The sequence below is a fragment of the Phyllostomus discolor genome, chromosome 2 (assembly GCF_004126475.2).
Source record: "Phyllostomus discolor isolate MPI-MPIP mPhyDis1 chromosome 2, mPhyDis1.pri.v3, whole genome shotgun sequence".
NCBI classification, from domain to species: domain Eukaryota; kingdom Metazoa; phylum Chordata; class Mammalia; order Chiroptera; family Phyllostomidae; genus Phyllostomus; species Phyllostomus discolor.
In genome coordinates, this window is record NC_040904.2 from 103,699,979 (window position 1) to 103,726,914 (window position 26,936).

At 41.5% G+C, this 26,936-nt stretch overlaps 1 protein-coding gene across 11 annotated transcripts in view; it reads left to right on the forward strand.

Annotated features, from left to right (window-relative positions):
* The window catches only part of KALRN (kalirin RhoGEF kinase), a 701,923-nt gene that overhangs the window by 506,959 nt on the left and 168,028 nt on the right, over positions 1 to 26,936 (forward strand). For 4 of the 11 annotated variants that reach the window (XM_036018209.1, XM_036018210.1, XM_036018211.1 and 1 more), the window contains exon 34: positions 9,373 to 10,845. The exons of the other annotated variants lie outside the window; for them this stretch is intronic. In XM_036018209.1, coding sequence (XP_035874102.1) covers positions 9,373 to 9,435 — 63 coding nt within the window. In that variant the 3' untranslated portion in view covers positions 9,436 to 10,845. Of the gene's footprint in view, positions 1 to 9,372; positions 10,846 to 26,936 lie in introns of those variants that run through there. 11 annotated transcript variants of the gene reach the window in all.

Here is a 26,936-nt window from a genome sequence, read left to right on the forward strand (position 1 = left end):
CACTCTGCAGCCAATGGGATCTTTGTAACATTCAAGCTCTCTACATTGCTGAATCGCTTTAAGCCCTTCAATAGCACCCCTTTGCTCATAGGATAAATACCAAAATCCTCAACATGACTTCTGAGGGCTGCATGATCAGGACCTTGGCCCACTTCTCTAGCCCCACTGAAGCCACTCTTCTTTTTGTTCACTGCCTGGCAACCTCCCTGGCCCTCCTCGAATGTGTCAGGTTTCTTCCCAGGCCAAGGCCTTTGTAAAGAGACTTTGTTTCCTCTACCTGGAAAATTCTTCTTCCTCCCATGCCAGAGTCCACCCCTTATGCCCTCTCTTCTTTTGATCTCAGCCTGTCCTATCATTCTGACAGTCTCCTCCCCAAGTCCTATCTCTTACCACACCCTGTACTGTTATTTCTTGGTACCTAGGACCATCAGTATAAGCATTTGTTGGGTTATGTGACTGCACCTTCCACCCGACTTTTAAGCCTATGAATGAGGGGGGAGATATGTCTGTTTTATAACCCCACGACATCACTGAATCCAACTAAGCATTGATTTAAAGGAGGCACTTGGTAAATATTTGTTAAATGAATAGAGGAGGAACAAATAAACAGAGCATTATGGGTAAGAGAGAGATCTAGAAATGGAGACTGCGTATAATTAAGAAAAATCAAAATTCTAGTTTGATTAAGTTCAGAGAAGTTCCAGCATTAGACTTTACTAAGTGGGTAGGGTTTATCCTGGCAGCATTGGTATTGTCAGTAAAGGTAGAGAGAAAGGATAGCTGGGGACACCTTGGAGCGTGCAGAGCAGATACACCTCGTTGAAGTTCAGGGTTTGTGAGGTGAGCCGTGGGAAATAAAGCTGGAATGATTGTTTGCGTCATATCATGGCAGACCCTGGAGACTATTTAAAGGATTTTAGACGTTACTGTTAGCATCCAAGAAACACTGAGGGTCTGTTTTATTTTAGCATGGAGGTTACCGAATTACTTTTATCTTCACCCCGATGCATCGCTGTCCTTTTATTCTCTCATTCTTTCTCTAGACTCAGAGTCTAAGGTTAACCTATCTACAACACTCTGAGCCTCATCCTTTCTACCCACCTCCAGTATATCAATTCAATACATCTTCTCTTTGTGCTACTGTCAAACAACTCCCTTCCTCTGCCATCTGACACATTTGTTATTTCCTGCTACCGGTGAGATCTGCACTTGGACTTCTGCCCCTGATTCTTCTTTCTCTAGATCCTCACCAACTTCCAACAACATATTGCTTTCATTCTGATGTCCACAACAATATCTTTGAAGTGACTTCACTCCTAGGGGGAGTTTCATATTAATTGACTCACGCACTCACCACATTTTTCGAGCACCTGTTTGTCAGGCACTGTTCCAGGGTGGAGATGCACAGTGAAACAAAACAAACCAGCACCTACCCTTATGAACACTAAGTTCTACTGAGGAGCTGGAGAACCAACAAGCAAGTATAAGACCAACTGACAACATGGTGTGCACCGTCTCCGCTGGGTACAGCAGTTACGATTGCTCACCTCTGTGTTTCCAATTCGACATCCAGCTTTTCCTCAGTCTCAGCATCAGAAAACTATTTCCTTTTTCTCTCAAAGCAGTAACTTGGTTTGACTTCCCTTTTAGAGGAAGAACAACATGATGATCCCAGACACTCAGATTTTACCTGTCCATTCATTTTCAGCATATTTTCAGATAGCTAGTCTGTTGTCAAGCCCTGAGAATGACTCCCTCAAAATTTCTGTCACAGCACCCCAGGCAGGCCTTGATTACCCTTTGTTTAAATCCTTCCAGCGGCCTCCTAAATGGCCTCCCTGCTTTCTGGGATTTTGCCTCTGCATTTTACTTTTTCTACCAACAACACATTCATCTTCCTAAAACATGCCTTTCAACATCTCACTTGTCTGTTAAAAGCCTTCAGTAGCACATTTACCAGGGTAAAGTATAGGCCCATTTCCAAACACATTTATATGGCTTTCCCTCCTACATAGGATCCTTTAGAGACCCTTATCTGCTATACACACCATAACGCATTTACATTATATTGAATCGTACAAAACTGCCATTTTTGTGTATCCAAATGGTTGAGTGTCGGCAACGTATGTTTCAACCTCATTGTACTTATTCGAGTCATTGGTTGCCTGCATGTCTTTCTCTCCCATGTTATATTGTGAGATCCTTGATGATCATGTCTTGGTCTAAATGATGCTCATGTCTTTCCTGACTGTGTCAGCCGCCAGCACACAGTGACTACGGGAAGCTGGGTGCCCCTGCCCATGCCGTGCTTTACTCGGGCTGCTTCATCTCCTTAAATGCCCACCGACTTTGCCTAAGCACATCTGGCCCACCCTCCACTGCCAGCCTGGCTCAAGCCCCCTTCACTTAAATGCTCACTATTTCTCCACCTTAACCTCCCACCACCACCTCTGAACTACCAGTATTGCCCACCCTCAAAACCAAATACATTGGACCCATGAACAACAAGGGAGTTGGGGCAGTGACCCCTTGCACAATGGAAAGCCTGTGCATGATTTTTGACTCCCCCCACTCTTAACTGCTAACAGTCTACTGTTGACTAGAAGCTTTGCTAATAACGTAAGGAGTTGATTAACACATGTTTTTTATGTTATGTGTATTATATAGTGTGTTCTTACACTAAAGTCCTCCAGAGACTTTAAATTAAGAAAATAATAAGAAAGAGAAAATGCATTTACAGTACTATACATATTTGTTTTTAAATGTTTGCATATAAGTGGACATATACAGTTCAAACCAGTGTTGTTCAAGGGTCAACTGTATTATTTTATTAATTTCCAGGGCATATATTATATATTTTACTTTGTATTTGCCACATATAGCATAAAATTGCTATAAAGTTACACTCTTAGCATAAAATTACACTCTTAACAATGAGCTGGAAGATCTCTGTTTCTAGCCCTGATCTTTCACCCTGGGATTCAGACCCCATTTCCAACTGCCTATGGCATTAACTGCACTCTGCTCAAAGGATGTGAAACTGAACTCATCGTCTGCCATCTCCCAGATCTGCTCCTCTTCTAACACCCTGGCCCACAGCTTGACCTCTGACCCTTCTTGGTTTTCCTTTCTTCTCCATCCTTTTCCTGAAATAACATCGCAGTGGACCTCACAGTGATTACGCATTCTTCAGCCTGGCTTTAGGCTTTCATATACTATATGAAGTCTGTTCCTGGGAGCTTCAAGAGGCAAAGCATGTCTCTCAAATCACAGTAACGTGCCCTAAGACCTAGAGCCTCCTGACACACAGGCCTCTTCCCCCTGTAGCTGCCCCCCCACCCCCACCCCGGGTCGTCTGCTGTCTGCAAACCTGTCCTCTAACATAAGTTTTCTGGTAGGTATGTATGATTATCTTCACTAAAATACAAAGATGTTTCAAATTATAATTGCTTTTGTCTACCAATCTGTATTGCATCACCGTGTCCCCAAAATTCTTTCCCTGTCCTGATAGCTACATTTCAGGTCTCATGAAGAGTATTGTTGGAACACGTCTTCATTATTAGAATGATTTCTTGAGTCCCTTCCCTCGGCACTTTTTGAGACAGTGTCTCCTCCCAGTTTGCTGTTGTCCATGGGTTAGTTTTTGTCTCAGCAGCTGAATCCTGAGACCCATGAGGACAAGGCTCTGTGTGATACCCTGTGTTACCTACAGTGAACTGAGATAGAGTTAGAGATTCCCAGAAAGTGCTCAGAAAATACTTGTTTGAATGGAATGTGTTATGTGTGTAACTTCTGTTTGTGTATGTGTATGAATTTGTGTGTGTGTCTGAGTGTGTTTATTATAAATGCTCTAAGAAGTATTCATCTACGTGGTCTGGGAGGCTGGGGTATCTTGGATATGTTCCCTGGCCACCAGACCCATAACATGATAAAACAATAAGTCATGTGCTCCCAAAGTCCAGGCTGGGACTGTCACAGGTGAAGGGCCTACCTGAGCTGCAGCCTGAAGTTACTTTTCTGTCCCACCTGCTTGGGGTCTTCTTTTTTCCTCCAAATATAAATAACTGAGTTTCTGTTAAGCGTAAGTTGAAATGTGTGTGTATATATATGTGTGTGTATTTGTGCTTATTTATGTATATACAGGATGGTACAAAAGTAGGATTACAGTTGCTCATGTTGGAAAACAACACAATAACTAACAAATAATAATACAAATAATAACAAGAATAAACTCTGTTTTGTGTACTCACAACTGTAAACCCACTTTTGCCCACCCTGTGTACATATAATGTGTATATACATATGTGAATGCATGTATGTATATATGAAGGAAATACATGAAAATATAATAAATAGTGGTTATTCCCACATGGTGGCTTTTTCCAAATTCCCTCTGATAATAAAATTACTGTTATTAACAAAAAAAACCCAATAGGCATTACTTTTAAGTGGTAGGAAGGGACATGATTATTAGGTGGTCACTGAGGTCCACCTTATATGTGAAACAAGGACAAGGGGACAGCAGGTGCCTCGTAGGGCTCAGGCAGACCAACCATCAGTGTCTCAAGATGACATGAAGTGACCAGAGGGTGAATTGGGGCCAAAGCGCAGGCCGGGCCAAGGTTGTGAGTAGAGGAACCGGTAACTTTGTTTGTGAAGGTCAGGGGCCTAGATCAGTGGAGGGAATGAGAAGAAACATTTGGCTGGTGGAGGGTCGAGAGCAATAAGGAGATGAGGAAAAGCTTGAGCAACACTTTCAAGTTTATGAAGAGATTTCATGAAGACATTTGCAGTGGGAGAGAGAGAAAGCAGACCTGTTTCAAGTTTGGTTTTAATGCCCTGTGGTTCCAGAGGCGGGGCTTTACAGAGTGAGTCAGTGTCAGACACTGGACCCGGGTGAGGAGGACACAGAGGGCTTCCGTCAAGGACATGGGCGAGCCCTGCATGGGCAGCAAGTTTGCAAATAGGTAGTGCATCATTAGGTCAAGACCCATGTATCCCCCACCTCCTGCATCCCCCTCATCTCTCCCAGTCTAAGGGCAGAAGAAACATTCTCTGGTAAGAATTCTTGATGAAGAGGCTTTTTCTAACCTTTCTGAACTTGAAAGAAAGTAATTATATATGAAACAAGTATCTTCAAGGGCATTTCTCCCACTCTGCCTGGTTTCATTGTTCTGTCAGCGGGTCCCTGAGCAGAGGGAGAGATGGAAAGAGGAAAAACAGGAGATTGACACTTCCTCTTTCTTGCTGTGACTGATGTCCCTGGGGTGGTGTGCTGGAGGCAGGAGCACCTCGCCTCTCACTGCAGAGGGAGCCCTGAGGAGTGTAGCTCTGCTCCTACTAGAGGCCTTCCTCCTCCATAGACTTCAGCATGAGGAGCCTGGGGTCAGCAGGAGCAGCAAGCACCCACGTCTAGAAACCAAAAGATAGCCCTTCAGGCAGAATAGAAAGCATGAAAAAAACAAATAAGGTCACAAGATCAATCCTTGAAAAACAGCTAAGCTGAAAATACATTTCATGTTTTTTTTTTAATGTCTTCTACATATGCACAATTCAGTATTTTTACTGTTCTGCACCTCAGCTTTAATTCTGATGGTTGTATCCTGAAAATTTCCAGTCTGAGCTCTAGTTTGAAATCCGAGGTGGAGGAGCACAAACAGCACACAAGTCTCCACCAAGGACTCTGCCCTGCCACCCATCTAATGGGAGAGACATAGTCTTTTCCGTCAGAAGTCCCTGCTATAACTGGGCAGGCCAACTAAAGTGCAGAGGCTGGCTGTGAGGAAATTACCCATGGCATAAACCATTGGTGATAACAACTGCCTTCTGCTTTTCTTCCTAACTCCTAATACGAGCCTGGCAGTCCCTGTACAGTCTCTCATTTGATCCTCTCAACAGTTCATCAAGGTAAGTATCATTATCCTCATTTTGCAGAAAATGTCGCTTGGAGAGGTTAAATAACTTGCCCAGGGTCACACAACCAGAAAGTGGCAGAGCTGAGACTTGAGCCCAGGTCTTTCTTTGGTGTCTCCTGCACACCTGCCTTCTGCTGGCTAAGCCCACTAGCAAAAACAATTGGACGATTCAGGCAAAAACACACAAAGTAACATTTAGACCCAAAAGATGTAAGTCCTATTGTTTCCCCCTTCCTGATCCACTGAACAAAACATGCCTGAATTAAAATTCCAAAACATTCCGTGTCCCATGTGTTGCGTGTGTCCGTTGCTCACTGCCTTCTGTGCCTAGCAGAGCAAGGCATGCATCAGGAGTTTAGAGGAGGCTGTTCACTGTGTCTTACCCATTGGAGTAGTAATTCAGGCATACCCTTGCCTCACTGATTTGCTAATCCATCAGACAGAAATATGCAGAACACAGTCAACTGAAGATGCATATAAGAACATAGTGCAAAATTGCCCCAGATTCTTTGTGGAATGAGAAAAAGTACAAATCTACAATATAATAAATATGTTCCCTATTTGTGGCTATTTTTATTTTACTGGATGTCCAATGGTGTCTCTTGGACACCCAGTGTTGGCAGGACATCTCTCTGTAGCTCAGGAAACTCAAGTTGTGAGTGTCTAGTGTTAGAACAGGACCCACGGTCCACTGAATTGGTGTGTAAAGTAGTGATAGGAAGGGGTCTGTGCCTGAAGAGTGGGATGTGAGGGAAATCTCAGCATAGACCCCTCTCCCTACAAGCAAAGAATGCCTGGTTAATAAAAGCCACTGCTTTCAAAGTGGGTCTCTCTGATTCTTGCTCTTTGTGGAAAAAGGCGAAGACAAGGGCTTTTGGACAATATGTGCTGGCAGGTGTGGAAATGCAGCTGAAATACTGCAAAGCTTAGGTTTCCCAGTGATAGAAAGGTTGGGACCTAGAAAAGATCTCTGTGCTAAGGTTTCCCCAAACCAGGGAAATATTTCAAAAGGGTAATCCCAAGCCTACCTTGGCCTAGGGAATCAGAATGCCAAAGATACAGGGTTATTAGATATGGACAATATATGTGGTTGCCAAGCTAAGAGTTATTTTAAGTAATAGAAATCATTAGTGTTTCAAAAAAAGTTAATGACCTTCTTTTTTTCACCCTTCCACTTAAACTTTTCCCACTAGCCCTTTCCTAAGCCAAGTTAAATATATATATATATATATATATATATATATATATATATATATATATATCAATAAGATTCTGAATGACTGTCATTTCATCTGTGCATGGTGCTAATACCTCTTTCAGGGTACCACCTGGGCTCTGCATAATAATGGCTTCCTATGTGAAAGTGTCTGTATTTCCTCAGGGTTTGGGAGACCAAATGTTCGGTTGGCCTGCATGTATTTATTTGTCATATGTCTTGTGTATAAAACCATCATCAGACAGATTTGCAGGAACTCGGAGACAGTCATAACTTGAGGTTTAAGAGGAGAAGCGATTTGAATGCAAAACCCAATGAATACGCATAATGAAGTGACTCAAAACACTTCTAGCGAGGTCCTCAAGGATAAGGTGGATCCTAAAAATACTCGAGGGGTGCTTTCCAAGACCTTTGGCATCTGTAAACATACAAACATACAAATATCACTTCGCAGATGGATTCTCTGTTATAAGAGACAGCGTAACTAAGTGGGTGAGCATAGCTTTGAGTCCAGCCAGCCTCAGTACGGAGCTCAGCCCCTCTGCTTGCCAGTTGTATGATCCTGGGCAGGACCTCTCAGCGCTTCAGCCTGCAAAATGGGGGTAATGGTATTACCCACCCCATAAGGTGTGGTGCAACGCATGTGAAACAATGCATGCCACTCACAGCTTTGCTTGGCACATGCTAAACATTCAATAAACATTAGCTGTTAGTAATAAGGATAATAAAATAATGAATAAATTAGATATTAATAAAAACAACAATAATATATTTTAAAAACTGTTCCCCCTTTTAGAATTTTAACAACTGCATAAAGGATGTCAAACTCAGTATTTCTAAAACTATTAAATTCTGCCATTAAAATAAATTCTACAGCCCTTATAGCATATCTATAAACTACACTGGAAATGATCATGAATTATGATGGAGGGGACTAGCTAATCCAGACAGCTGATGCCACCCCTTCCAGACCCCCCATGAATATAACGCAACATGAAATTAGACAGACCCTCGTTCCCTGGCAAATGTGAGCTCTGTGGCCACACTGCCCTCACCTATGAGTTACTTCACAAATGCATGCATACAGCTCCTGGCTTTCTTCAGTGTCTCATCTGTCTCCTGAATCCTAAGTATCCTCTGTCTTGCTCACAGCTCAGGGTAACCACCATTTGAACTTGATGCTGAAGTGTTTCCTTTCCCTTAATGAACAGTTTTTGCCCTGCTGGAGTTCTTACTAAGAGAGTTTCAAACTGTTTTTCTTGTTTCTATGGGGCAAGTATGACGGAGCCTTTGACATCATGAGCTGAGCCACAGTCACATGTGAGATCATGCTCTTTATCTTGAACTTCTCTCTTGGCTAGGAGCCACTCCTCCAATTCCACTAGAAGTTGACTTTCTTTGAGGGACCACTGTTTTTAAACAAATAATAACTCATCACTTCAGACGGCCCAGTAGCTAGGCTGTAATCGCACTGGATTATGGAAGGTGGGTCTATATCACAGCCCATCCTTTGCTCCCTCTCTCAGTCAGTGGCCCATTCCCTCAACTGGCCTTGCAGCCTATGTGAACTAGCCTCATTCCTGAGAAAAATTACAGATTACCATATGCCGTGGACCCTGGAAACACTTGAAATAATAAATTTTAGGTCCATCACTGCTAAAGATCTACTATATACATGGGTAAACTTTTCTAAGTCTTCCCCCTAATTGAGTGCCATAGCAAGACTTGGTGGGGTGTGGGAACCCTGAAAGGGGTTGAAACAGGAAAACTATAAAACAAAAAGGCATAAAATAAACACTAACAATCACTGCCACTAAGACATCATATTTAATGCATCTCTGTTTATATTATTCCTGGCTGTATTCCTGTTTCTATGCCTGGGACACTGGGAAGTCACAGCAGGTCTGTCCTACAGGGAACTAATGCGAGGAACAATGTATGGATCCGAGCCCTAGCAAAGTTAGCGCAAGTAGCCAGCCAGCGATCCTCATCTGGATCCTGGACCTGGTTGGCTGCTTCTGAGCATTCACACCAAGGAATGTCCTAGAGAGCACTGCCTACTCCATTACCTCCTCTACAAAATGATTGTATATTTGCCACATTGCACTCTGTGCACTGGGTTGCTAGAAATACAATAGGTTGCACTGATGGTTTCTGTTTTCTATAAAGGGCTACGTAATCTCATGCAAAGTTTTGCAAAGTCATATGCAAATCACAGAGCCCTGGCCCTTTTCTTAACAGGATGGCAACCTTGCTCCTCGGTGGCACCTGGGACCTGGAGATCCTTTCTCCACTTACGTTTAACGCGCAGCCTGGGACTTGTCCCTGCAGCTCTCCGGGTTAGCCGTGCCGCCGTTGAGACCTCCCACCTGGACTCCCATCACCCACCTCTCTTGAGACTGCTCTGGCAGGGCTGGTGTGGGGTGCAGCCTTTGCTCAGAGGGCAACATGTTTCAAGCAAAATCTGCCCACCCAGGCCATGGGCTCACCCCTCAGGGCTCCCTGCTTCTCTGTTGGGTTCAATTCGAGGTTGCCAGGCTTCTTTCCAAAGTCTAAAATGGTGGGACGGTAGGGAACTGTGAGAGGCCTCATGACCCAAGGTACTCCCCCCAGCTCCCAGTCTGAACACCAGGCACCCCAGGCCTTCCCTGCCCTAGAGGTCTACAGTGTGAGTGGGCAGGTTCATTAGAGGGAGATACTTGTCTCTGGAGTTTTTCTCCTGGGTGAACGTTTCTATTGTCAGTCGCCTTCAGTCTGGAAAGTCCCATTGTTCCAGTCTAGCCTGCCTGCTCCACATGAGAAAGAGCGAGGAGGAGGAGTGGATGGTTTATGGCAGAGAAGAAGAGGGCTAACCCTAGCTGTTCCCAAACATTGGCCACAAACACTTCCCCAACAAATGTTCTATCTGCTTCAGCCTACCCAGGTTTTGTCAAGATTTTCTAGTTTCCTTCCTAACCTCACTCATTCCTGAGGTCTCTGGTTCAAACCCACCCTCCCAGCCTTCCCTTGCTTCCAGATTATCCTTTTAGGGGGTGAATGGGAAGTAGGAGAAGAAATCAATGAAACACTCTGGTGACATGTTGGCCATTGAGACTAGACGGTGTGTACGTGGGCATTCATTTTACCATTCTCTCCACTTTTGTATATGTTTGCAATTTTTCATAATAAAAAGTTAAAGAATAAAAAAAGTCCTTCAACTTCTGAGACACTTAAGAGAGAGCCCCAACCCCTAACACAGTTTCCTGGGACCCACACACTAAGGCAAGAGGCAAAGATGATTCCATTACATATATATATATATGTGTATATTCATTTTCTAATTTTTTAAGTCCCACTGCTTTATTTTCAATAGACTAAACCTTATTTCTAAGAGATCCCGAAGTCGGGCTTATTTATTTCCCCCAGCTGGGTTGTGGGGGAGGGCTGGGTAAAGGGTTCCTTAAAATCCTGAAAGTTTACACTTCTATGTATCTCACAATCTAGTTGTGAGGAGGGGACTTGTTCAGTGTTCTGAACTTTGAGGAGGAAATGCGCTCTCAATTCAAAGTGTCATTCTCTGGAATTGCACCTGGCTCAGGAAAGGACTGTCTTTGTACTTGAATTAAATCCAATGGAGAACCTTAACACGGGCATTTGCATGACTGAGAATTGCTGCTGTCTTTTTTCCGTATGTCACTTTCTTGAATGTGTTCTAATAAAATGATTCTAAAGCAGGCTGTTGATATACAGTGATTTATAAATACTTTCTACTGAGTGCCGAGGCCCTTAATTTTCTACCGAGAGTCCACCCCATCCCATTCTCTGGGAAGATCTGTCTAGCTGGGGACAGACGCCACTGAGCGTCCATCTGGCATGATGGCGGCACCACTGCAATTACAATCACTAATAAGAATGATATCAACCACAGTAATTTTGTCTTCTGGTCACCTAGCAGCAGAACTTACTTTCCAGAATAAAGACAGCCATATGTAGTGGATGAGTGTGGTGAGGAGCAGGGAGGGTGGAGGAGGCAGGGCGGGAACAGGAGTATAAATCAATCTGCCAGGGAGCAGGGGAGGGGGCAAGGTGGAAGGAGAGACAAAGGCACCAAAGTTCAAGTTCTGTCTGTTCAGTGATACATCTCAGCAAGTTAAAATGGTAATTAATGGTTAAATTTTATTTACAGAATTGCACCTTAGCAAGTTACAAATCTCAAAATCTCACCAAGCAAACTAGAAGCAAAAAGGGGAGAATATGTATTTCCAAATGTAGTTATTTTGAGAAGCACTTTTTATCCTAGTCTTTATCCGCCTTCAGCCAGACAGGTGAGGGCACCGCCATGAGCTAGGAACAGAGTTGGGCCAGTTCTCTGGGAAGGAGGCATTGTTGGCAACCTTACAAAGGGGCAGCGAAGGCAGAACCAGACAAGGAGGCTTCCATTCACTGATCACCTTTCTCAGACCAGAGGCTGGGAAAGTACTGGATACATGTTTTCTTCTCTCATCTTCACAACCATCCTGAGAGGCAGGCAGTACTGTCTTCATTTGCCAGATGAAGAGCCTGAAGCCAAGGGAAGTAAATAACTTGTACAGACTCAAAAAGCTAGAAAATAGCAGATTTGTGATTCAGATTTGGTCCCTAACCCCAAACCCATGCTTTCTTAAACCACAGAGCGGATGGCCCATGGCCCATACTGGGCTCTCCATTGCACACTGCCATGGTCCTCACTTTAGCGAGCTGTGCAGCCTCTCTATGCCCAGGGGGTTGGGAGAGAGGTAAAGCCAGCTTGTGCTCATCTTTGTGCGGTTGGAGATCCCTTCTGGGCCATGGCAAGGTCTTGGCAACCCACATCCATCCATGTCCCTGGGTCTTCACTGTGTAGAGCACAGGCTAATGAGGCTGCAATCACCATTTGGTTTTCATAGGGATGTGCTCACTCTTTGGAATATTTGAATGCTTGCAGTGCTAAGCATTATGAATAAGGGAGGCAAATATGTAAAGACTCAGCCTCTGTTTTCATGGAGCTTACCAGCAGAAGAACAGACATTAATCAGGTAACACATGAATGGGTATGTAATTACAACTGGAAGGGACCTTGGAGATCATTGAGATCAACAGATGAAACGAGACCCAGAAATGCTAAGCAGTTTGCCCGAGCCCATATAGCAAGCTAGGGGCAGGATGTGGACTGGAACTCAGAACTCATGATTTTTATTCATAAGACAACTTTTTCCCCCACCATGTCACACTCTAGTCTGTTGCATACCCTTAGACTGGCCCCTAACCCCGGCCAGCCATACAAACATGTTGATCAATCAGTACACTATCCCCATGCCTAAGGAAAACCACACAGCATATTTTGTAATGATAAACAGTACAGTGAACGAAACCCCTGAGGATGGCATTTACCAGCCCTGTTTGCAGAGTTATTCCAGACCCCAAAGAAGGATGCTTGCAGCGTTTTGGTCTGACCCCAATATTTTCTCATCTCCCAGGTTCATCCATCATTTATTCACCCATTATTAATTCAACAAATATTTATTGAGGGCTCACGAGGTGCCAGGCACAGTTCTCAGAGCTGGGGACACAGCAGTGAACAAAAAGGACTGCCCTTGTGCAGCGTGCGTGCTACCTGAGGGAGACAGACAATAAACAAATAAACAAATAACATGCCATCATAGAAGGTGATAAATGCTGCAAATAAAAAATAAATCAAGAAAGAGATGCAGGGGGTGCCCAGAGGTAGAGGGGCATGTGGTTGGGAAAAAGATCTCCCTGAGAAAATGACGTTCCAGGTTATCACTTTACACACACACACAGTCACATGTGCAGTATGGTTTGGAAAGTCACACAAGCCTTCCTCTGCCTCCTTCAGAAAAGTAAAAGCTTCTCAGTAGCACATCCCTGAGGCCAATTCCAAGCCTTTCCTTTTTTCCTTTGAGCTAAAACAATGGTCATACACTTGTATACACATCAGGATCAACCAGAGGACTTGTTTAAACACAGATTGCTAGTCCACACTATCAGTATGTGGTTTAGTAGGTCTGGGGTGGATCCGTGGTTTTGCATTTCTAACAAATTCCTAGGTAATGCTGGTGCTACTCCTCCAGGGACCACACTCTCAGAGCCACCAGGTTAGTCATTATAGCTGTTAGATCCCTGTAAAAAATAAACTATTACCTGAAAAAGAACACATCTATTCATTAGGATCTATGGATCTTATTAAAGTAGCTATCCCAAGAGCAGGCTGCTTAAGAAATGTGACTCTTTTTCTAGCTGGGGTAAGTTTCAGAAGCCACAGCCCAAGACCCCCAAGCACTGATGAGTCAGGGCAAAGAACAGATCCTGAAAAGGTGGTGACAACAATATTTCATTGATTGTCTGTCAGCGCTCTGCATTTTCCTAGCACTTAATACTTTTACAAGCCCTTTGTCCTCACTCTCTTTTTACACAGTCAACCTACTAGGTAAGCAAAACGGGTGTCATTATTACATTTTATAGATAAAAAAATTGAAACAAAATCATTATGTGGCCTCCCTTAGGCATCAAGGATGGGAATCCCAGGTGCCTTATGCTTAATTCAGTGTTCTTTCTTCTTCAACACTTTTCATAACGCTAGCTCCAACTTCCTCCTGGAGCTTTGCCCCCAAGTCCTTAAAATCCAGGACGTGTAGTCACTCTTTGCCTGTTGCTCTGTTCAAAATCCCACTTGTTGCAAATAGACTATTCATGAGGTTGATGAACTGTGGCAAATACTAGCTAGGCCCTGCATGAGTCCTCTCTGCCATAAACACATTTCTACTCTTCTACTGCTCGTTTTAGCATTAGCCTAAGCTAGAACTAATCATTATGAGAGCAAACCTGCTGGGGGAAAGCACACCTAATGCTTTCCAAAGACAAATAGAAATGGCATTTGGATTATATGTACCATTGTTTCCATCCCATTAGTAGAGATAATTGAAACTTTTCTGCGTCACTAAAACTCACAGCAAAATGAAAGTGGATTTTACTAAATGTGATGGCCAGGGTATTACACTTTCAGATATTTAAAAAGACCAAAAAAAATCATGGACATGAAAAATATCTTCCCACACTTGCCCTTCTGGTTATTTTCTTCAGTTCTGCACTGATTCCTCAGGTCTCCCATTGAATCTCACAGTGACCCATGGTTCCAAGGAGCTGTCTCTCTTCAGCTTCCATTCTGTTTTTAACCATCCAGGAGCTTAAGGTTGTAGAAATTTAATTTCTGAAACTACCCTCATTGTTTTCTCAAACCACTGATATGCTCACGTCTTCCTCTGGTACTGCCATCAGGACGACTCATTGATTCAGTAAGCATTTATTAAGCACGGAATGTGCACCAAATCTTGTAAGAACCATTGAACAGGCTACAAAAATGAGTTAGATATAATTCTGTCCTCAAAGAACACAGTAGATTCACTCTCTAAATTACGTAGAAATATCAACGTTCAAATATATTCTAGACATAGATTATAAACCCATGTGAGCTTCACCCATTTTTATTTTCTGTACTCACCATGTGCTCAAATAAAGCTAATTGCTGACTTATGTTAGACTCACCACAGAGGATAGGTGAAGGATAGATAACTGAGGAGAAAAGAGTGGAGTGAGGCAGAAGCTCTACTCGGTAGTTCTGAGCACACATGGAGATCTGCACCAGCAGCCCAAGGCCTGGTGACAACAGGGCAGTGGAATCTAAAATCTGCTGTAGATACTGCACATGTGCATTATAACAAATTAAATATGTAAGGGTCTTAAAGCTTGGGTGATCAGAAGTTCCATATTGATGAAAGATCCAGTGCGAATGTGTTATTGCTGAGTTTTAGAGTCTAAAGTATGCTGTAAAAAAAATGATGCTGTATTCCTTAAAAACAAATAGTTCATGTTCACTGCAACACAGGAACTGAGCATGTAAGAAATAGGTTGGACTGGGGGAGGTGGGGTGGGGTATAGAGGGTTTAGTTAGTTGGGTTGGTATGAGAGAACCTGTGAAAAGAGATACAGACAATAATAATCCAACAATGTGTATATGCATGAGTATGTGAGCCCTTTAAATTCATAATCCCAAAAAGAAGGCAAGTTTAGGAAACCAAACATAGTCAGAAAATAAGGATGAGCATACAGTTCTGGTGACCAAGCAGCTGAAGAAATACCCTGACCCACCTGCCTCCTAGGAATGTACATCAGCTGTCACTCCCTCAGCACCTGCAAGGAGCAGCTCAGGCTCTGACTCCCCTCTGCTTTAGGTTGGGATTTGTGAATAGTGGAATTCCAGGACAGGGACTCAGGGCAGATATGAAGCTGGATCTCATATCTGCCCTTTGGTTCCTATTTCTCACACCTCTGCAATCTGGAGAGGATTTTCATAGCACAGTGCTGTATCCAGGCTTCCAATGACCAACAAGGGTGCTAGTAGCGTGGCGTGATAATACAGCCAGGCCTAAAATGGGGATGTGGACATGGAGAGTGGGAGTGACAGGGAGAATTTAGAGGGTTTAAAAATAGCAGTGATGGGGAGAGAGTCTCTGTGTCTGCTTTTGAGTTCTGGGGGTGGTAGAGTAAAGATTGTTATTTTATTCATAAGGATGTCCATGGACTCTGATGCTTGTTGATGGTGACCTTTTAATGAGCTTTATGCCCAAGCTTAGTGTGGAGTTTTTAGATGAGGCAGTGCCACATTCTGCTGGGTGGTGGCTATGGCACACATCAAGGTAAAGGGAGATACCAGGGTGGGGATGGGGACGAAAACCTCGCCAATGTAGAAGCAGGATTTAGATGTCATTGTGTGGCGCTGTCGCTCAGAGTTACCCACGTGTATAGCATTCCAGGTGTTGCTCTGGTATCTCCTAGATTCATGAGGACTTACATGGGCATCTTGGCCTTGAAAGGAGAAAGTTGGTGATAAAATTTATTTGCACGGTTAAGTTCTCCAAGGCCAGCTAGAAGTTGACAGTATAAATAGGAGGCTTTGTACTTCCCAGATTCTTTTTGCATTTTCATTAGGTATTGAAAATACTGACATATTGCTTTATTTGTTGGTATTTCTGGGACTATCCAATCAACAAACTTTTTCGAAAGTCATAGGTATAGGCCTCAAGGCCAGGCTATCAAAAATGATCTGAGTATGCCCTGTCCACCCTGCAAGGCCACACAGGCATGCTTAGAAATGGAATCGGTCATTAAAGAGGGAGGCCCTTGCAGGGTCTGATGGATTGGTTGGTGTAGCAGAATATAAGTGGGGACATTCCAGCTTCATGGCACGGCACAAGATTGCTTCTAGGGCCAGGCAGGTGCAGAGCATAGAAAAAGTCATCAACCCAGTGTTTCTAGCTTCTGTGGAAGGCATTTTTCAGAAATTAAAGTGGTAAGATAATTGGCCCAATTAGTCTGATGGTCTTACAAAAATTATTGCTTAGACCATCACTACATGCCATTTTCCCATCATGCCCTACTCCTTAGATTTGGCTATGATTGTCAGAAATCTGGCTAATTGATTTCTCCTGGATTAAATATCTTGTAAAAGAATGCATATGCCAGCAGAGGTAGGGGTGGGGGCAGAGGGTTGAGATAGGGTAGTATCAATAGACATTGGACACATTGGTCTCTAGGGGTGTCAAGGCTTATGCCCAAAGTAATGTAATGATTTGGGTTCTAGAGGGTGCCCTTAACTATCAGAGATTATGGGAAAGGCTAATATATCCTCAGGGATCAATCAGGGGTCATCCATCCAAAAGAGAATGGATATTGTTAATAATTACCGACTCTTAATAATACTAGATATCCATCATGCCATATATTCAACAAATATTTGTTGAATATATACTATGCACCAGGCACTATGCTAGACAAGAACAACTACAACAACAATAAAAAGACAAGAATTTCGACCCTCGTGGAGCTAACATCCTCATGGGAATATAGACGAGTAAACTATATAAAATGCCAGATGATACATGCTGTAGAGAAAAATATAGCTGCAGGCATGTGGCGAGGAGAGGACCTGAGTTCCCATGACTGACATAATCAGGGATATAGAGGGTAATGACATTAGTCCAAATGGTCTCAAGGCTAATGGTAGTGCTAAGAGTGTTGGAGGGGCATACTCCTCTGCTAGGAGCACATACAAGATTTTAGAAATCTCTCTTCACTACTTCAAAAAAAACCATGAAGCCTTGGGGAGGAGTGGTCTTATCTAGGAACAGGCAGGAGCTCTCAGGTAAGATGGTCTCTCCCCCAAGCTTCTTGTCTCCATTGGAGCCAAGAAGGTGCCCAGGAATATGCCCCAGAAGTATAGTGGGACCCCTGACTATTCCCCCAGCCTCCACCAGGAGAGAAAGGGAGCATTTCTAATATAGTAGTAGCGTAGGTTAGAGGAATCTGGATTTCATTCAAAGTGATGAGGACCTCACCTATGGTGTGATCAGACACCCCTCAGAGTTCACATTGTGAGATTCTTGAAAATAAATCCAAGTATGGTCCAATTATAAAATGAATCTAAGAACCAACAGTTAAGGGAATATACTATTCATAAATGTCAGAAAGCTCAAATGGGTCATTGCAGATTCTGAGAAGTGGGATAAGGTATTTGTTTTTTCCTTAAGTGGTTTCAAATATGAATCCCCTTTGGTTACCTCCCTCAATTCCCAAAAGGCTGCAGGGCCTCTCAAGTCTAGCTTGATGAAGATTCAGCAGCAACAGGAAGAATAGTTTCCAACCACCTGTTTGGGGCAAGCCCCAGTTGCCAGTACAAGGGCACAGAGTTCTTTATCGCAAAGAGCAGAGGGCCCCAGGAGACTCAGTGAGCAGATGCAAGAATTCATGTCAGAGTCTTGGGCCTGCATAATAGATATGTTCAACCCAGACAGCAGGAATTATACTTAGTTAGAGTTGCCATGTAAATGTAACTTCCCCATTTCCTCTTCCCAAACCTAACTCAGGACCCATTAAATTTAAGCAGCAGACTTGGGAGTTAAGGAGAAGCTGGCTCTCTCCTCCCAATTGCATCAGTATGTCCTCAAAAGACAAGCTTTTGAGATTGAAGCCAAATGAGAGAGGAGCTCAGAGTACCAGCACACACCCTTCCATTCATTGTGTAATTCACTGTGTTTCACCAAATACTAAGCCTTATCTCTGGACAGATACATTACAACACTAAATCCAAAGAGTTGTCCATCATAGCTGTATAGAAAAATTACCAATGGTGTTAGTAGCTCCTCCAGGAAAGAGCTGCATTGGGACACATTCATTACAGCTCAGGTCTTGGTCCAAGAGCCAAATGGTGTCATGAGAAACAAACTGTCATTATCCCTGTGGCTGTGAGAAATGAATAGTGGCATTTGGTTATTTTCTATTTATTTGGATCAACACATGTGCTCAGCAGAGGTGTTCTGACCATATTTGGTATAGGTCAGTCATCATTTGGCCTGTCGTGATAAAAATTTGGTTTTCAACATGACCCAAACCTCATTTGTAGGACGTAAAAACTTTGAACTTGCATGTATATGTAAGCAGATGAAGAACTAGATGAAGAACTAGCATAGCTGTATAGGATCCATGTAAAATCATACTAGTAATTAAATGTGTCATTGTTACAGAGTAAGCTCCATGAGAGCAGGGATTCTTATCTGCACTTTCACTGCTGTATCCCCACTGCCAATAGTAATGTCAGGAACATAGTACATACTGCAGGTACAATCCCACAGTATGTAGAGCAAGGGCAATCTCCTTCATGTGCGGAAATACAGAGAGAAATATTCTCCAGTTTCAGTGCAACCAGACTGGTAAGCAAGTGCCTTCATTGCTCAACTGGGGAGTGGGAAGGTGCCCTACAGAACAGTGTCTTACTTAGCAAAATAAAGGGGCATGCTGCTTGATTTCCAAATAATGCAAGAGTAGAAGACAGGTTTGGTGCATGACCTGATAGGCAGAGTTAAAATTTTGAATGGAGAATTAGGATTGATAAATGGAGAAAGCAACTGAAAACTAAGCAAAGCTCCAAGGCTAATATTCAAAGAAACAAGCAAACAGTAGAAGCCCAGGTGCACAGCCAGGTGTGGAAAACTACTGTGTGTTTTGGTCACTAACATTTCAGAAATCTAATAAATAGCAACTCATCTCTAAAGACAGTGTTTTTTTTAAATCCTCACCCAAAGATGTCTTTATTGATTAGAGAGCGGACAGGGAGAGAAACATCGATATGAGAAAGAAACATTGATCAGTTGCCTCCCACATGTGCCCCAACTGGGGCACCCATAACCTAGGTATGTGCCCAGACTGTGAATCGAACCCGCAACCTTTTGATGTACAGGGCAACACTCCAACCAACTAAGCCATCCATCCAGGGCTCAACACAGTTTTTATTGTATTCCCTACCCATGAGTTGGTTTCTTCTTTTTAATCCTCACCCAAGAACATTTTTCCATTGCTTTTAGAAAGAGGAAGGGAGAGAGAAAAACATCAGTGTGGGAGAGAAATATCAATTGGTTGCCTCCTGTACATGCCTTGACCAGGAATTGAACCTGCAACCTAGGTGTGTGCTGTGCCTTCACTGGGAATCATACCCACAACCTTTCAGTTTAGAGGACGATGCTCCAACCAACTGAGCCACACTAGCCAGGGCCCCATCCATGAGTTTTTAAAAGTACAACTTGACTTCTGTATCATTTCTAATTAAGAATGGCAAATGAAAAGATTGAAAAAGGAAAAGCAGCAAACCAACAACAGAGCACAACACCCTCAAAAATGAACCAATTGCTATGAGAAGTCATATTTTAGAGATGTCTCTCATTTGGTTTACTTCAGTGAGTCGGTTGCCAGTGAGAAGGAATAAAGTTCGAAAGACAATGTTATTGAAAATGCACATCTCCTCTCTGCCCTGGTCCATCCCTGTGCTCATGATTCATGTTAAGCATTCCTAAAGCCCCAGGAAGTGAAAATGGGAGAGCTGATGCCTTTGTTGTCAGTCATCTGAGAGATGTTGTCAGTAATGGGTTCTGATGCCAATTTCCTGATAGCAAGTAAATCTGGCTTTCATCTTGATTTTGCTGAGCTTTAAGGCTGTTCCAAAAGTACACAAAAAGAATATAAAATATGGCTCTTCACTAAATAATTGTATAGTCCAATTGACAGAGAAAACATAAATACTCAAAGAAAGTTCACACTGTGTATGATAGGGATAACTATTGCATTAGCCTGACAGGCCCCACAACTATAATGATCTCTCCTCCCTCTGTATCTACCCAGTACCAAGGACCAGTCATAGCATATAATGGCAGTAATCTTCAGGGTTTTAAAAAAACTAATGATAATAATCATGGCAATAGTAGTAACACAACAATAATAAAATCCAGTAGGCCTGCCCAAATTACATTTAATTTGCATGTGTCTACATTTGCCTTAGGATGGCCCTCCTGCATTCTCTGTCCCTGTCTTGTCTTTATCTTCCCTGCCACTCGCTCAGTGTTCCTGGACTCCCACCAATATCCGCCCCCAAGACAATTTCATCCAGAGAAGAAAATAAAAGCAGATGTATCTGCCAGAATAAGTTAAGTCATGCTGTGATTAAAAAAAAGAAAACCTCTAAAAATATTGGGGGCTTAAAACAATAAGGATTTATTTCTTGCAGCACTGCATGTTCCTTGTGGGTTGTCAGGGGGCTCTGTTCATCATAGGGAACAGGGACTCTGGCTGATAGACCAGATTCTAAAGCTACCAATTACCATCTCAGAGAGAAAGAGAATTTTGAAGGCTCCTGACCCACAACTAAATGATCCAGCCTGGAAATGGCTTAGCGTCCATGGTCAGAACAAGGTACATGGCCCTACTCAACCAACAGGGGCCAGAAAAATAATTTAAGTTATGTGTCTAGAAGTCAGAGAACTAGAAATAGTGACATTAGAATGACTATATTAGCAGTTAACATTAAGCTATATTTGCAAATAGTTTACAGTTTAGCTCTAACTCAGGTTTTCAAATTTTGGATCTACTCAGCCAGGAGGTGTGTATGTGTGTGAGGGAGGGGGAGAGAAAGAGAGAGGCAGAGAGAATTTCAAACAGATACACTGAAGTGACATTGTTCGTGTTTAACTCATGTTTGCTTTTTGTTACTTCCACTGCCTAATTCCCACTAGACCCTGGCCATGATGCTATATGAGACCCTATATGTATTGGGTCAGTGCTAATATCAATGTCTAGTCAGAGTATAAAAGTGAGAAGCTTTCTTTTTCTTCTTGAAACTTTTTTCATACTTAGGGAACCAATTGGGGGGTGCAATATTCTGATGAGTCTATAGGGATATGTCTTAGAGTTTAATTTATTACATTATTTATATGCTAACCTTGTAGAGTTCTCTCCTGGCATCTGGCATCACACTGTACAGAGTGGTGCTACAGATGTGAACTTTCTGAATCCCCTATGGCAAAGTCACTGACTAATGTTATTGGAAAGGGTGCTTTACCTAAGTGTAAGAATGTGATCCATGTGCCACTTTGCTCCTGTTATAAGTAGTGGTATATGATTGCATGACCTTGTTCTAGAAATCACATGGTTACACCATTATTATTAAGTAGCTTATGGTATTACTGGGAAGCCAGGGCCAGCCCTACTGTAAGGCACATTCAAACTGTCTTTAGACAGAGGGTACTAGACACAAGAAGACCAGGCAAGAAAATATAGCACTGCAATGGGGTGGAAAGAACCAGGGTTGTAGTCAGGAAATTTGGTTTTGGTCTTAATTATATTGACTAGGTATTGGCTTTGAAAAATATTTTAGTGAAATCATCTATCTCCTCAAAACCTCAGTCTACTCATCTTTAAGATTAGAAAATAATAGGACTTATCTCTAAATTTTATTCATGCTTAAACATTGATTGTCTATTACTGGCTTAAGTGAAGCCCAGAAGTATGACTTTTAGTGGGAAAAAAATCAATAAGCACACATCCTAAGTAATGTAGAATTGAGAATGGTATTTATAAAAAGGAATGACAGTGCTCTATACAATAATTATCTGCATTGGTAAAAGAGACATAGTACTGTATAGCAGTGATTATTTTTAATTGTTCAGATTTAAAATATAGGCAAAGAGATTGCCAAAAATTAATATATATGCTCTATTTTATTAATTTATATATGTGTATATATATATGTGTGTGTGTGTGTATATATATATATATATATATATATACACACACACTGTACCTTGTAATGTAATCAGCTGGGTTAAAGTGAGCAGAGGGGCAAAGGAGTTGAGGATATTGGCAAAAGCATTACTGAAATCCAAGTTTCATAAGAAGGAGAGTGATGCAGGGCTAGTGTCAAAAAATTGTGAGGAAGGAGAGGGTTCCGTGAACTAGAGGTCCCAGTGGAGTTAAAGGAAGGCCATCGCAAGAATAAGTAAATAGGTTGGAAGAAAAATAAGGAAAGAATATTTGAGACTTCTGTTTCCAACCAAGATAGAAAAACAAGAACCAGATATACTCTTTGACTGAAACAATACCACCCCCCCACACCCTGAAAAAAACAAACAAACTGACAAAATAGAAGAAACGACCATTTTAAGGATACTGGACAGCAGACAACAAAGGACAACATGACCCCTGAGAGACCAGATATAAAGTGAGTTCTGTGAACACTCTAGCTTACTGCCTTGAGTTTTCAGGTTTCCATGCAGGGAGGGGTAACCCGGGGTCTCCCTGAGTTAAGAAGATGGATCTAAAAGTTCGCTGAGATTGAAGCAGCTAGACTTCACAAGACAGAATAGTGGAGAAAAGAAAGCAGCACAGAAAGAAAACTTGGGAGATTTTCAGAAGGTTTCCCTGAAGTATACATCAAAATATTGATCATAACATGTATATGAGGAAACTACCCCAGGATGGGGAAGAATTACCTGAAATAATTAGAAAAAAAAAAAAGAGGTCCCCAGGGCCTGTTTGCACTAGCCAGACTAGAAAAGCTGAAATTCACAGGGCTCCAGGTAGAATATTCAGAAGGGTCTTACATTCGTAGTGGGAATCATACGGCCCAGAGGAACTAGGCTCTGGTTCTGCCTAACAAGTCTTAAACGGTTGGGGCTGTTTCAAAGTAACTGCATCCAATGAAGTAAAATCCACAATGTCTGGCATCCAATCAAAACTTACCAGTCATGCAAAAAAGCAGGAAAACATGACCCACCTATAACATGGGGGGAGAAAATAAATCAAAACTTACCCAGAAGTGACACAGATGTTAAAATCAGCAGACATGGACACAAAAATGATTATTGTTAAGGGTATTCCATATATTCAAAAAGTTAAGTAGAAACATGGAAGACATAAAGAAAAATTCATGTTGAACTTCTGGAGGTAAAGACTACAATGTCTGAGGTGAAGAATACGTGGATGGGATTAATAGTAGATTAGACACTGCAAGGAAAACCATGAGTGTACTTGAAAGTGTAATAACAGAAACTGAAAAATAAAGCAGAAAAAATCATCATTTTTTAAAAAGAGCAAAGAATCTGCAGAACAATTTCAAGCAGACTAATGTAACTGGAGTTCCCCAAAGGCAAGGAGTATATTAAAAAATTTTAAATATTTAAAATGGTAATGGCTAAAAATATTCAAATTTGGTAAAGGCCCTAAACCCACAGATCCAAGAAACCCAATAAACCTCAAGCACAGAACTATGAAGAAATCTACACCAAGACATATCATAATCATGTTCCTCAAAACTAGTGGTAAGAAAGAAAACCCTGAAAGCAGCCAGAGTAAAGCAGACATGCTGTATATAGAGGAACAAAGAGAAGAATCACAACAGCAGACTTCTCACTGAAAACAAGGCAAGCAAGAAGGCATTGGAGCCTCTGAGTGCAGTACTGAAAGTAAAAAGAAAACCATCCACCTAGAATTCTATAACCAGTGAACAGACCTCTCCATAATGAAGGCAAAAATAAAGATTTCTTCTGACATACAAAAGCTGAAAAGCAATCCTTTGCCAGCAGACCTACACTACAAGAAATGTTAAAGGTAGTCCCTTCAGTAGATGGAAATGAAGCCACAGGGAAATAGGGACCTGCAGAAAGAAAGAAAGAGCATCAGAACTGGCACATACATGGGTAAATCAGCAAGATTTACAGGCAAAGAGCAGCATGAAAGAGACTTTAAACAGTATGTTTAAAATCCTAAAAGAGGTAAAGGATAAATACTATGTGTGAAACAGAAACAAATTACTATAAAACAAGTTATACAGAGATGAAGAGAGAATTGCTGATTTGGAAAATAGAAGTGAGGAAATCTCTCAGCACAGCCAGAGAGATGAGATGGATGGAAATGATTTTAATAAGAATCCTCAAATAAAGTGGGGAGGATGGCAGGAATACATTTTGCCAACTGAAAATGACTAAGAATTTTCCAGAAATGAAGAAATATAGAAATATTGCAGTGAAAATAGAGAAAATCCAGAGAGATGAGATGGATGGAAATGATTTTAATAAGAATCCTCAAATAAAGTGGGGAGGATGGCAGGAATACATTTTGCCAACCAAAAATGACTAAGAATTTTCCAGAGATGAAGAAATATAGAAATATTGCAGTGAAAATAGAGAAAATCGAGACTACAAAACTCTTAAAGGCAAGAGAGAGGAAGAACTAGTTACCTAACCAGGGACAACAGTGATCTCGATAACACACTTCTCATCAGCTACCACAGCAATTGAGGAAAGAACAGAGTAGGAGCATCAATGTTCTGACAAAGTATTTTGTGCCCTAGAATTCTATATCCAGCAAAATTATAATATAAGAGTGAGGGTGAGATAAGGATATTATCAGACATATAAGAACTTAAAATATTTACTAATCATAAGTCTTCACTCTTTTGCAAAAAAAAAAAGAACCCAGAATGGAAGAATTAGATGCAAAAAGGCATTGTAAATAAAAGGAACACTAAAATGCTGTAGTAAATATAATATAACATTGAATACAGATGATAAAAATAGTAATAACTATATGAAACAAATGGGATGTTCTGAGGGAGAATTAGGCAAACTCATATCCTTGTCTGGCTTAAGAACAAGACAGAATTAGGAATTAATTTAGACTTTGTTAGAAAAATATAAATCTGTAAGGACAATGTGAGGATAGCTGCCAAAAGAATAGAAAAAAAGAATATATAATTTCAATACCAGTAAAGAAAAGTGAGGAGAATAAAACAACCTCCATTAATCCAAGAGAGAAAAGAAAAAAAAGAAGGAAAGAGAATTCATGGCAAATAGGAAATACTGACAAAAATGTCAGAAAGAAACCCAAGTATGTTGTTGATCACAATAAATGCAAATGGGATTTAGTGCATTTATTAAAAAACAAATACTTTCTGCCCTGGTTGGGTGGCCCGTTTGTTTGGGGCATCATTCTGTGCACTAAATGCTTGTGGGTGTGATTCCCAGGCAGGGCACAAACCTAGGTTGTAGGTTCCATCCCTTGTTGGGGTGCATGCGGTAGGCAACCTGTCGATGTTTCTCCCTCACATCAGTATTTCTCTTTCTGTCTCTCTGTCTGTGTGTGTGTCTCTCTCCCTCTCTCTTTCCCCCATCCTTTCTCTCCAAAATCAGTAAACATATCCTCAGGTGAGGATTAAAAATATTTAAAATACAAATACTTTTCAATTGGATTTTTAAATTAAAATTCAGGTACACACTGTATAAGAGAGATACAAGTCTAAAACAGTGATAAAGAAAATACTAGAAAAAAGATATACCAAATAAATATTAACTAATAAAAAGTTGATACAGAATTTTTAATGTCAGATAAAATATAATTATCTTAAGCTCTCTTGTTCTTTAAACTTTTATTATGTGTAATATGTTTATTAATCAAGCAAAGCTAATGTAGGAACTGCTACCTAGAATTGGGCTACTGCCATACAAAAGTTTTTTAAATGAAAGACAAGAATGGCAAAAAAGAAAATACATGGTATTGGCTTTGGAACTAGGCTGAGGATGAAGGAAAGTGTTATTGGAGGCTGGAAAACTGGAGACCTACAGTGTGCAATGGTGAAACATTTGGAAAACTGTCATTTATAATGATTTGGAAGGCAGCTAATGTATCTAATGAATTTGTGGATTAAAATGAAAGAGTCTGGGAATTTTTTAAGGAAATAATTTAATGTTTAAACAAAAGCAATAATAATGATGTGTGTTGCTTATAACATTTGTGATTATAAACTGTATGTCAATAACAATATAAAGGCCAGGAAGGGAGAGGCAGAAATGTACTATTACAAGGTTCATATGCTATCATGAAGTGGTGTACTATCACTTGCAGGTAGACTGTGAGAGTTAAAAGTAAATATTTAATTAAGTACACCATAAATCCTAACACAACCACTAAAATAACAGAGCAAAGATTTTTAGCCACTAAGTGGTCTTATTCTGCTTGGGCTACCATAACAGAGTGCCACAGTCTGAGGGCTTAAACCACACAGAGTTTCTCAACAGTACTGGAGGCTAGAAGTCCATGACCAAGATGCTGGCAATTTCTATTTCTGGTGAGGGCTCTCTTCCTGGCTTGTTGACGCTGCCTTCTCCCTGTGTCCTCACATGGCCTTTCCTCCGTGCCTGCATGGAGAGACCTCTGATGTCCCTTTCACTTCTTGTAAGGACAACAGTTCTACTAGATTAGGGTCCCACTGTTATTAGCTCATTTGATCTAATTTTTCTTCAAATACAGTCATATTAAGGTTTGGGGGTTCAACATATGAATTTGGGAGGGACACAAGTCAGTCCATAACATACACCAACAAAGCAGATAAAATGGAATTATAAAACATTCTCAGA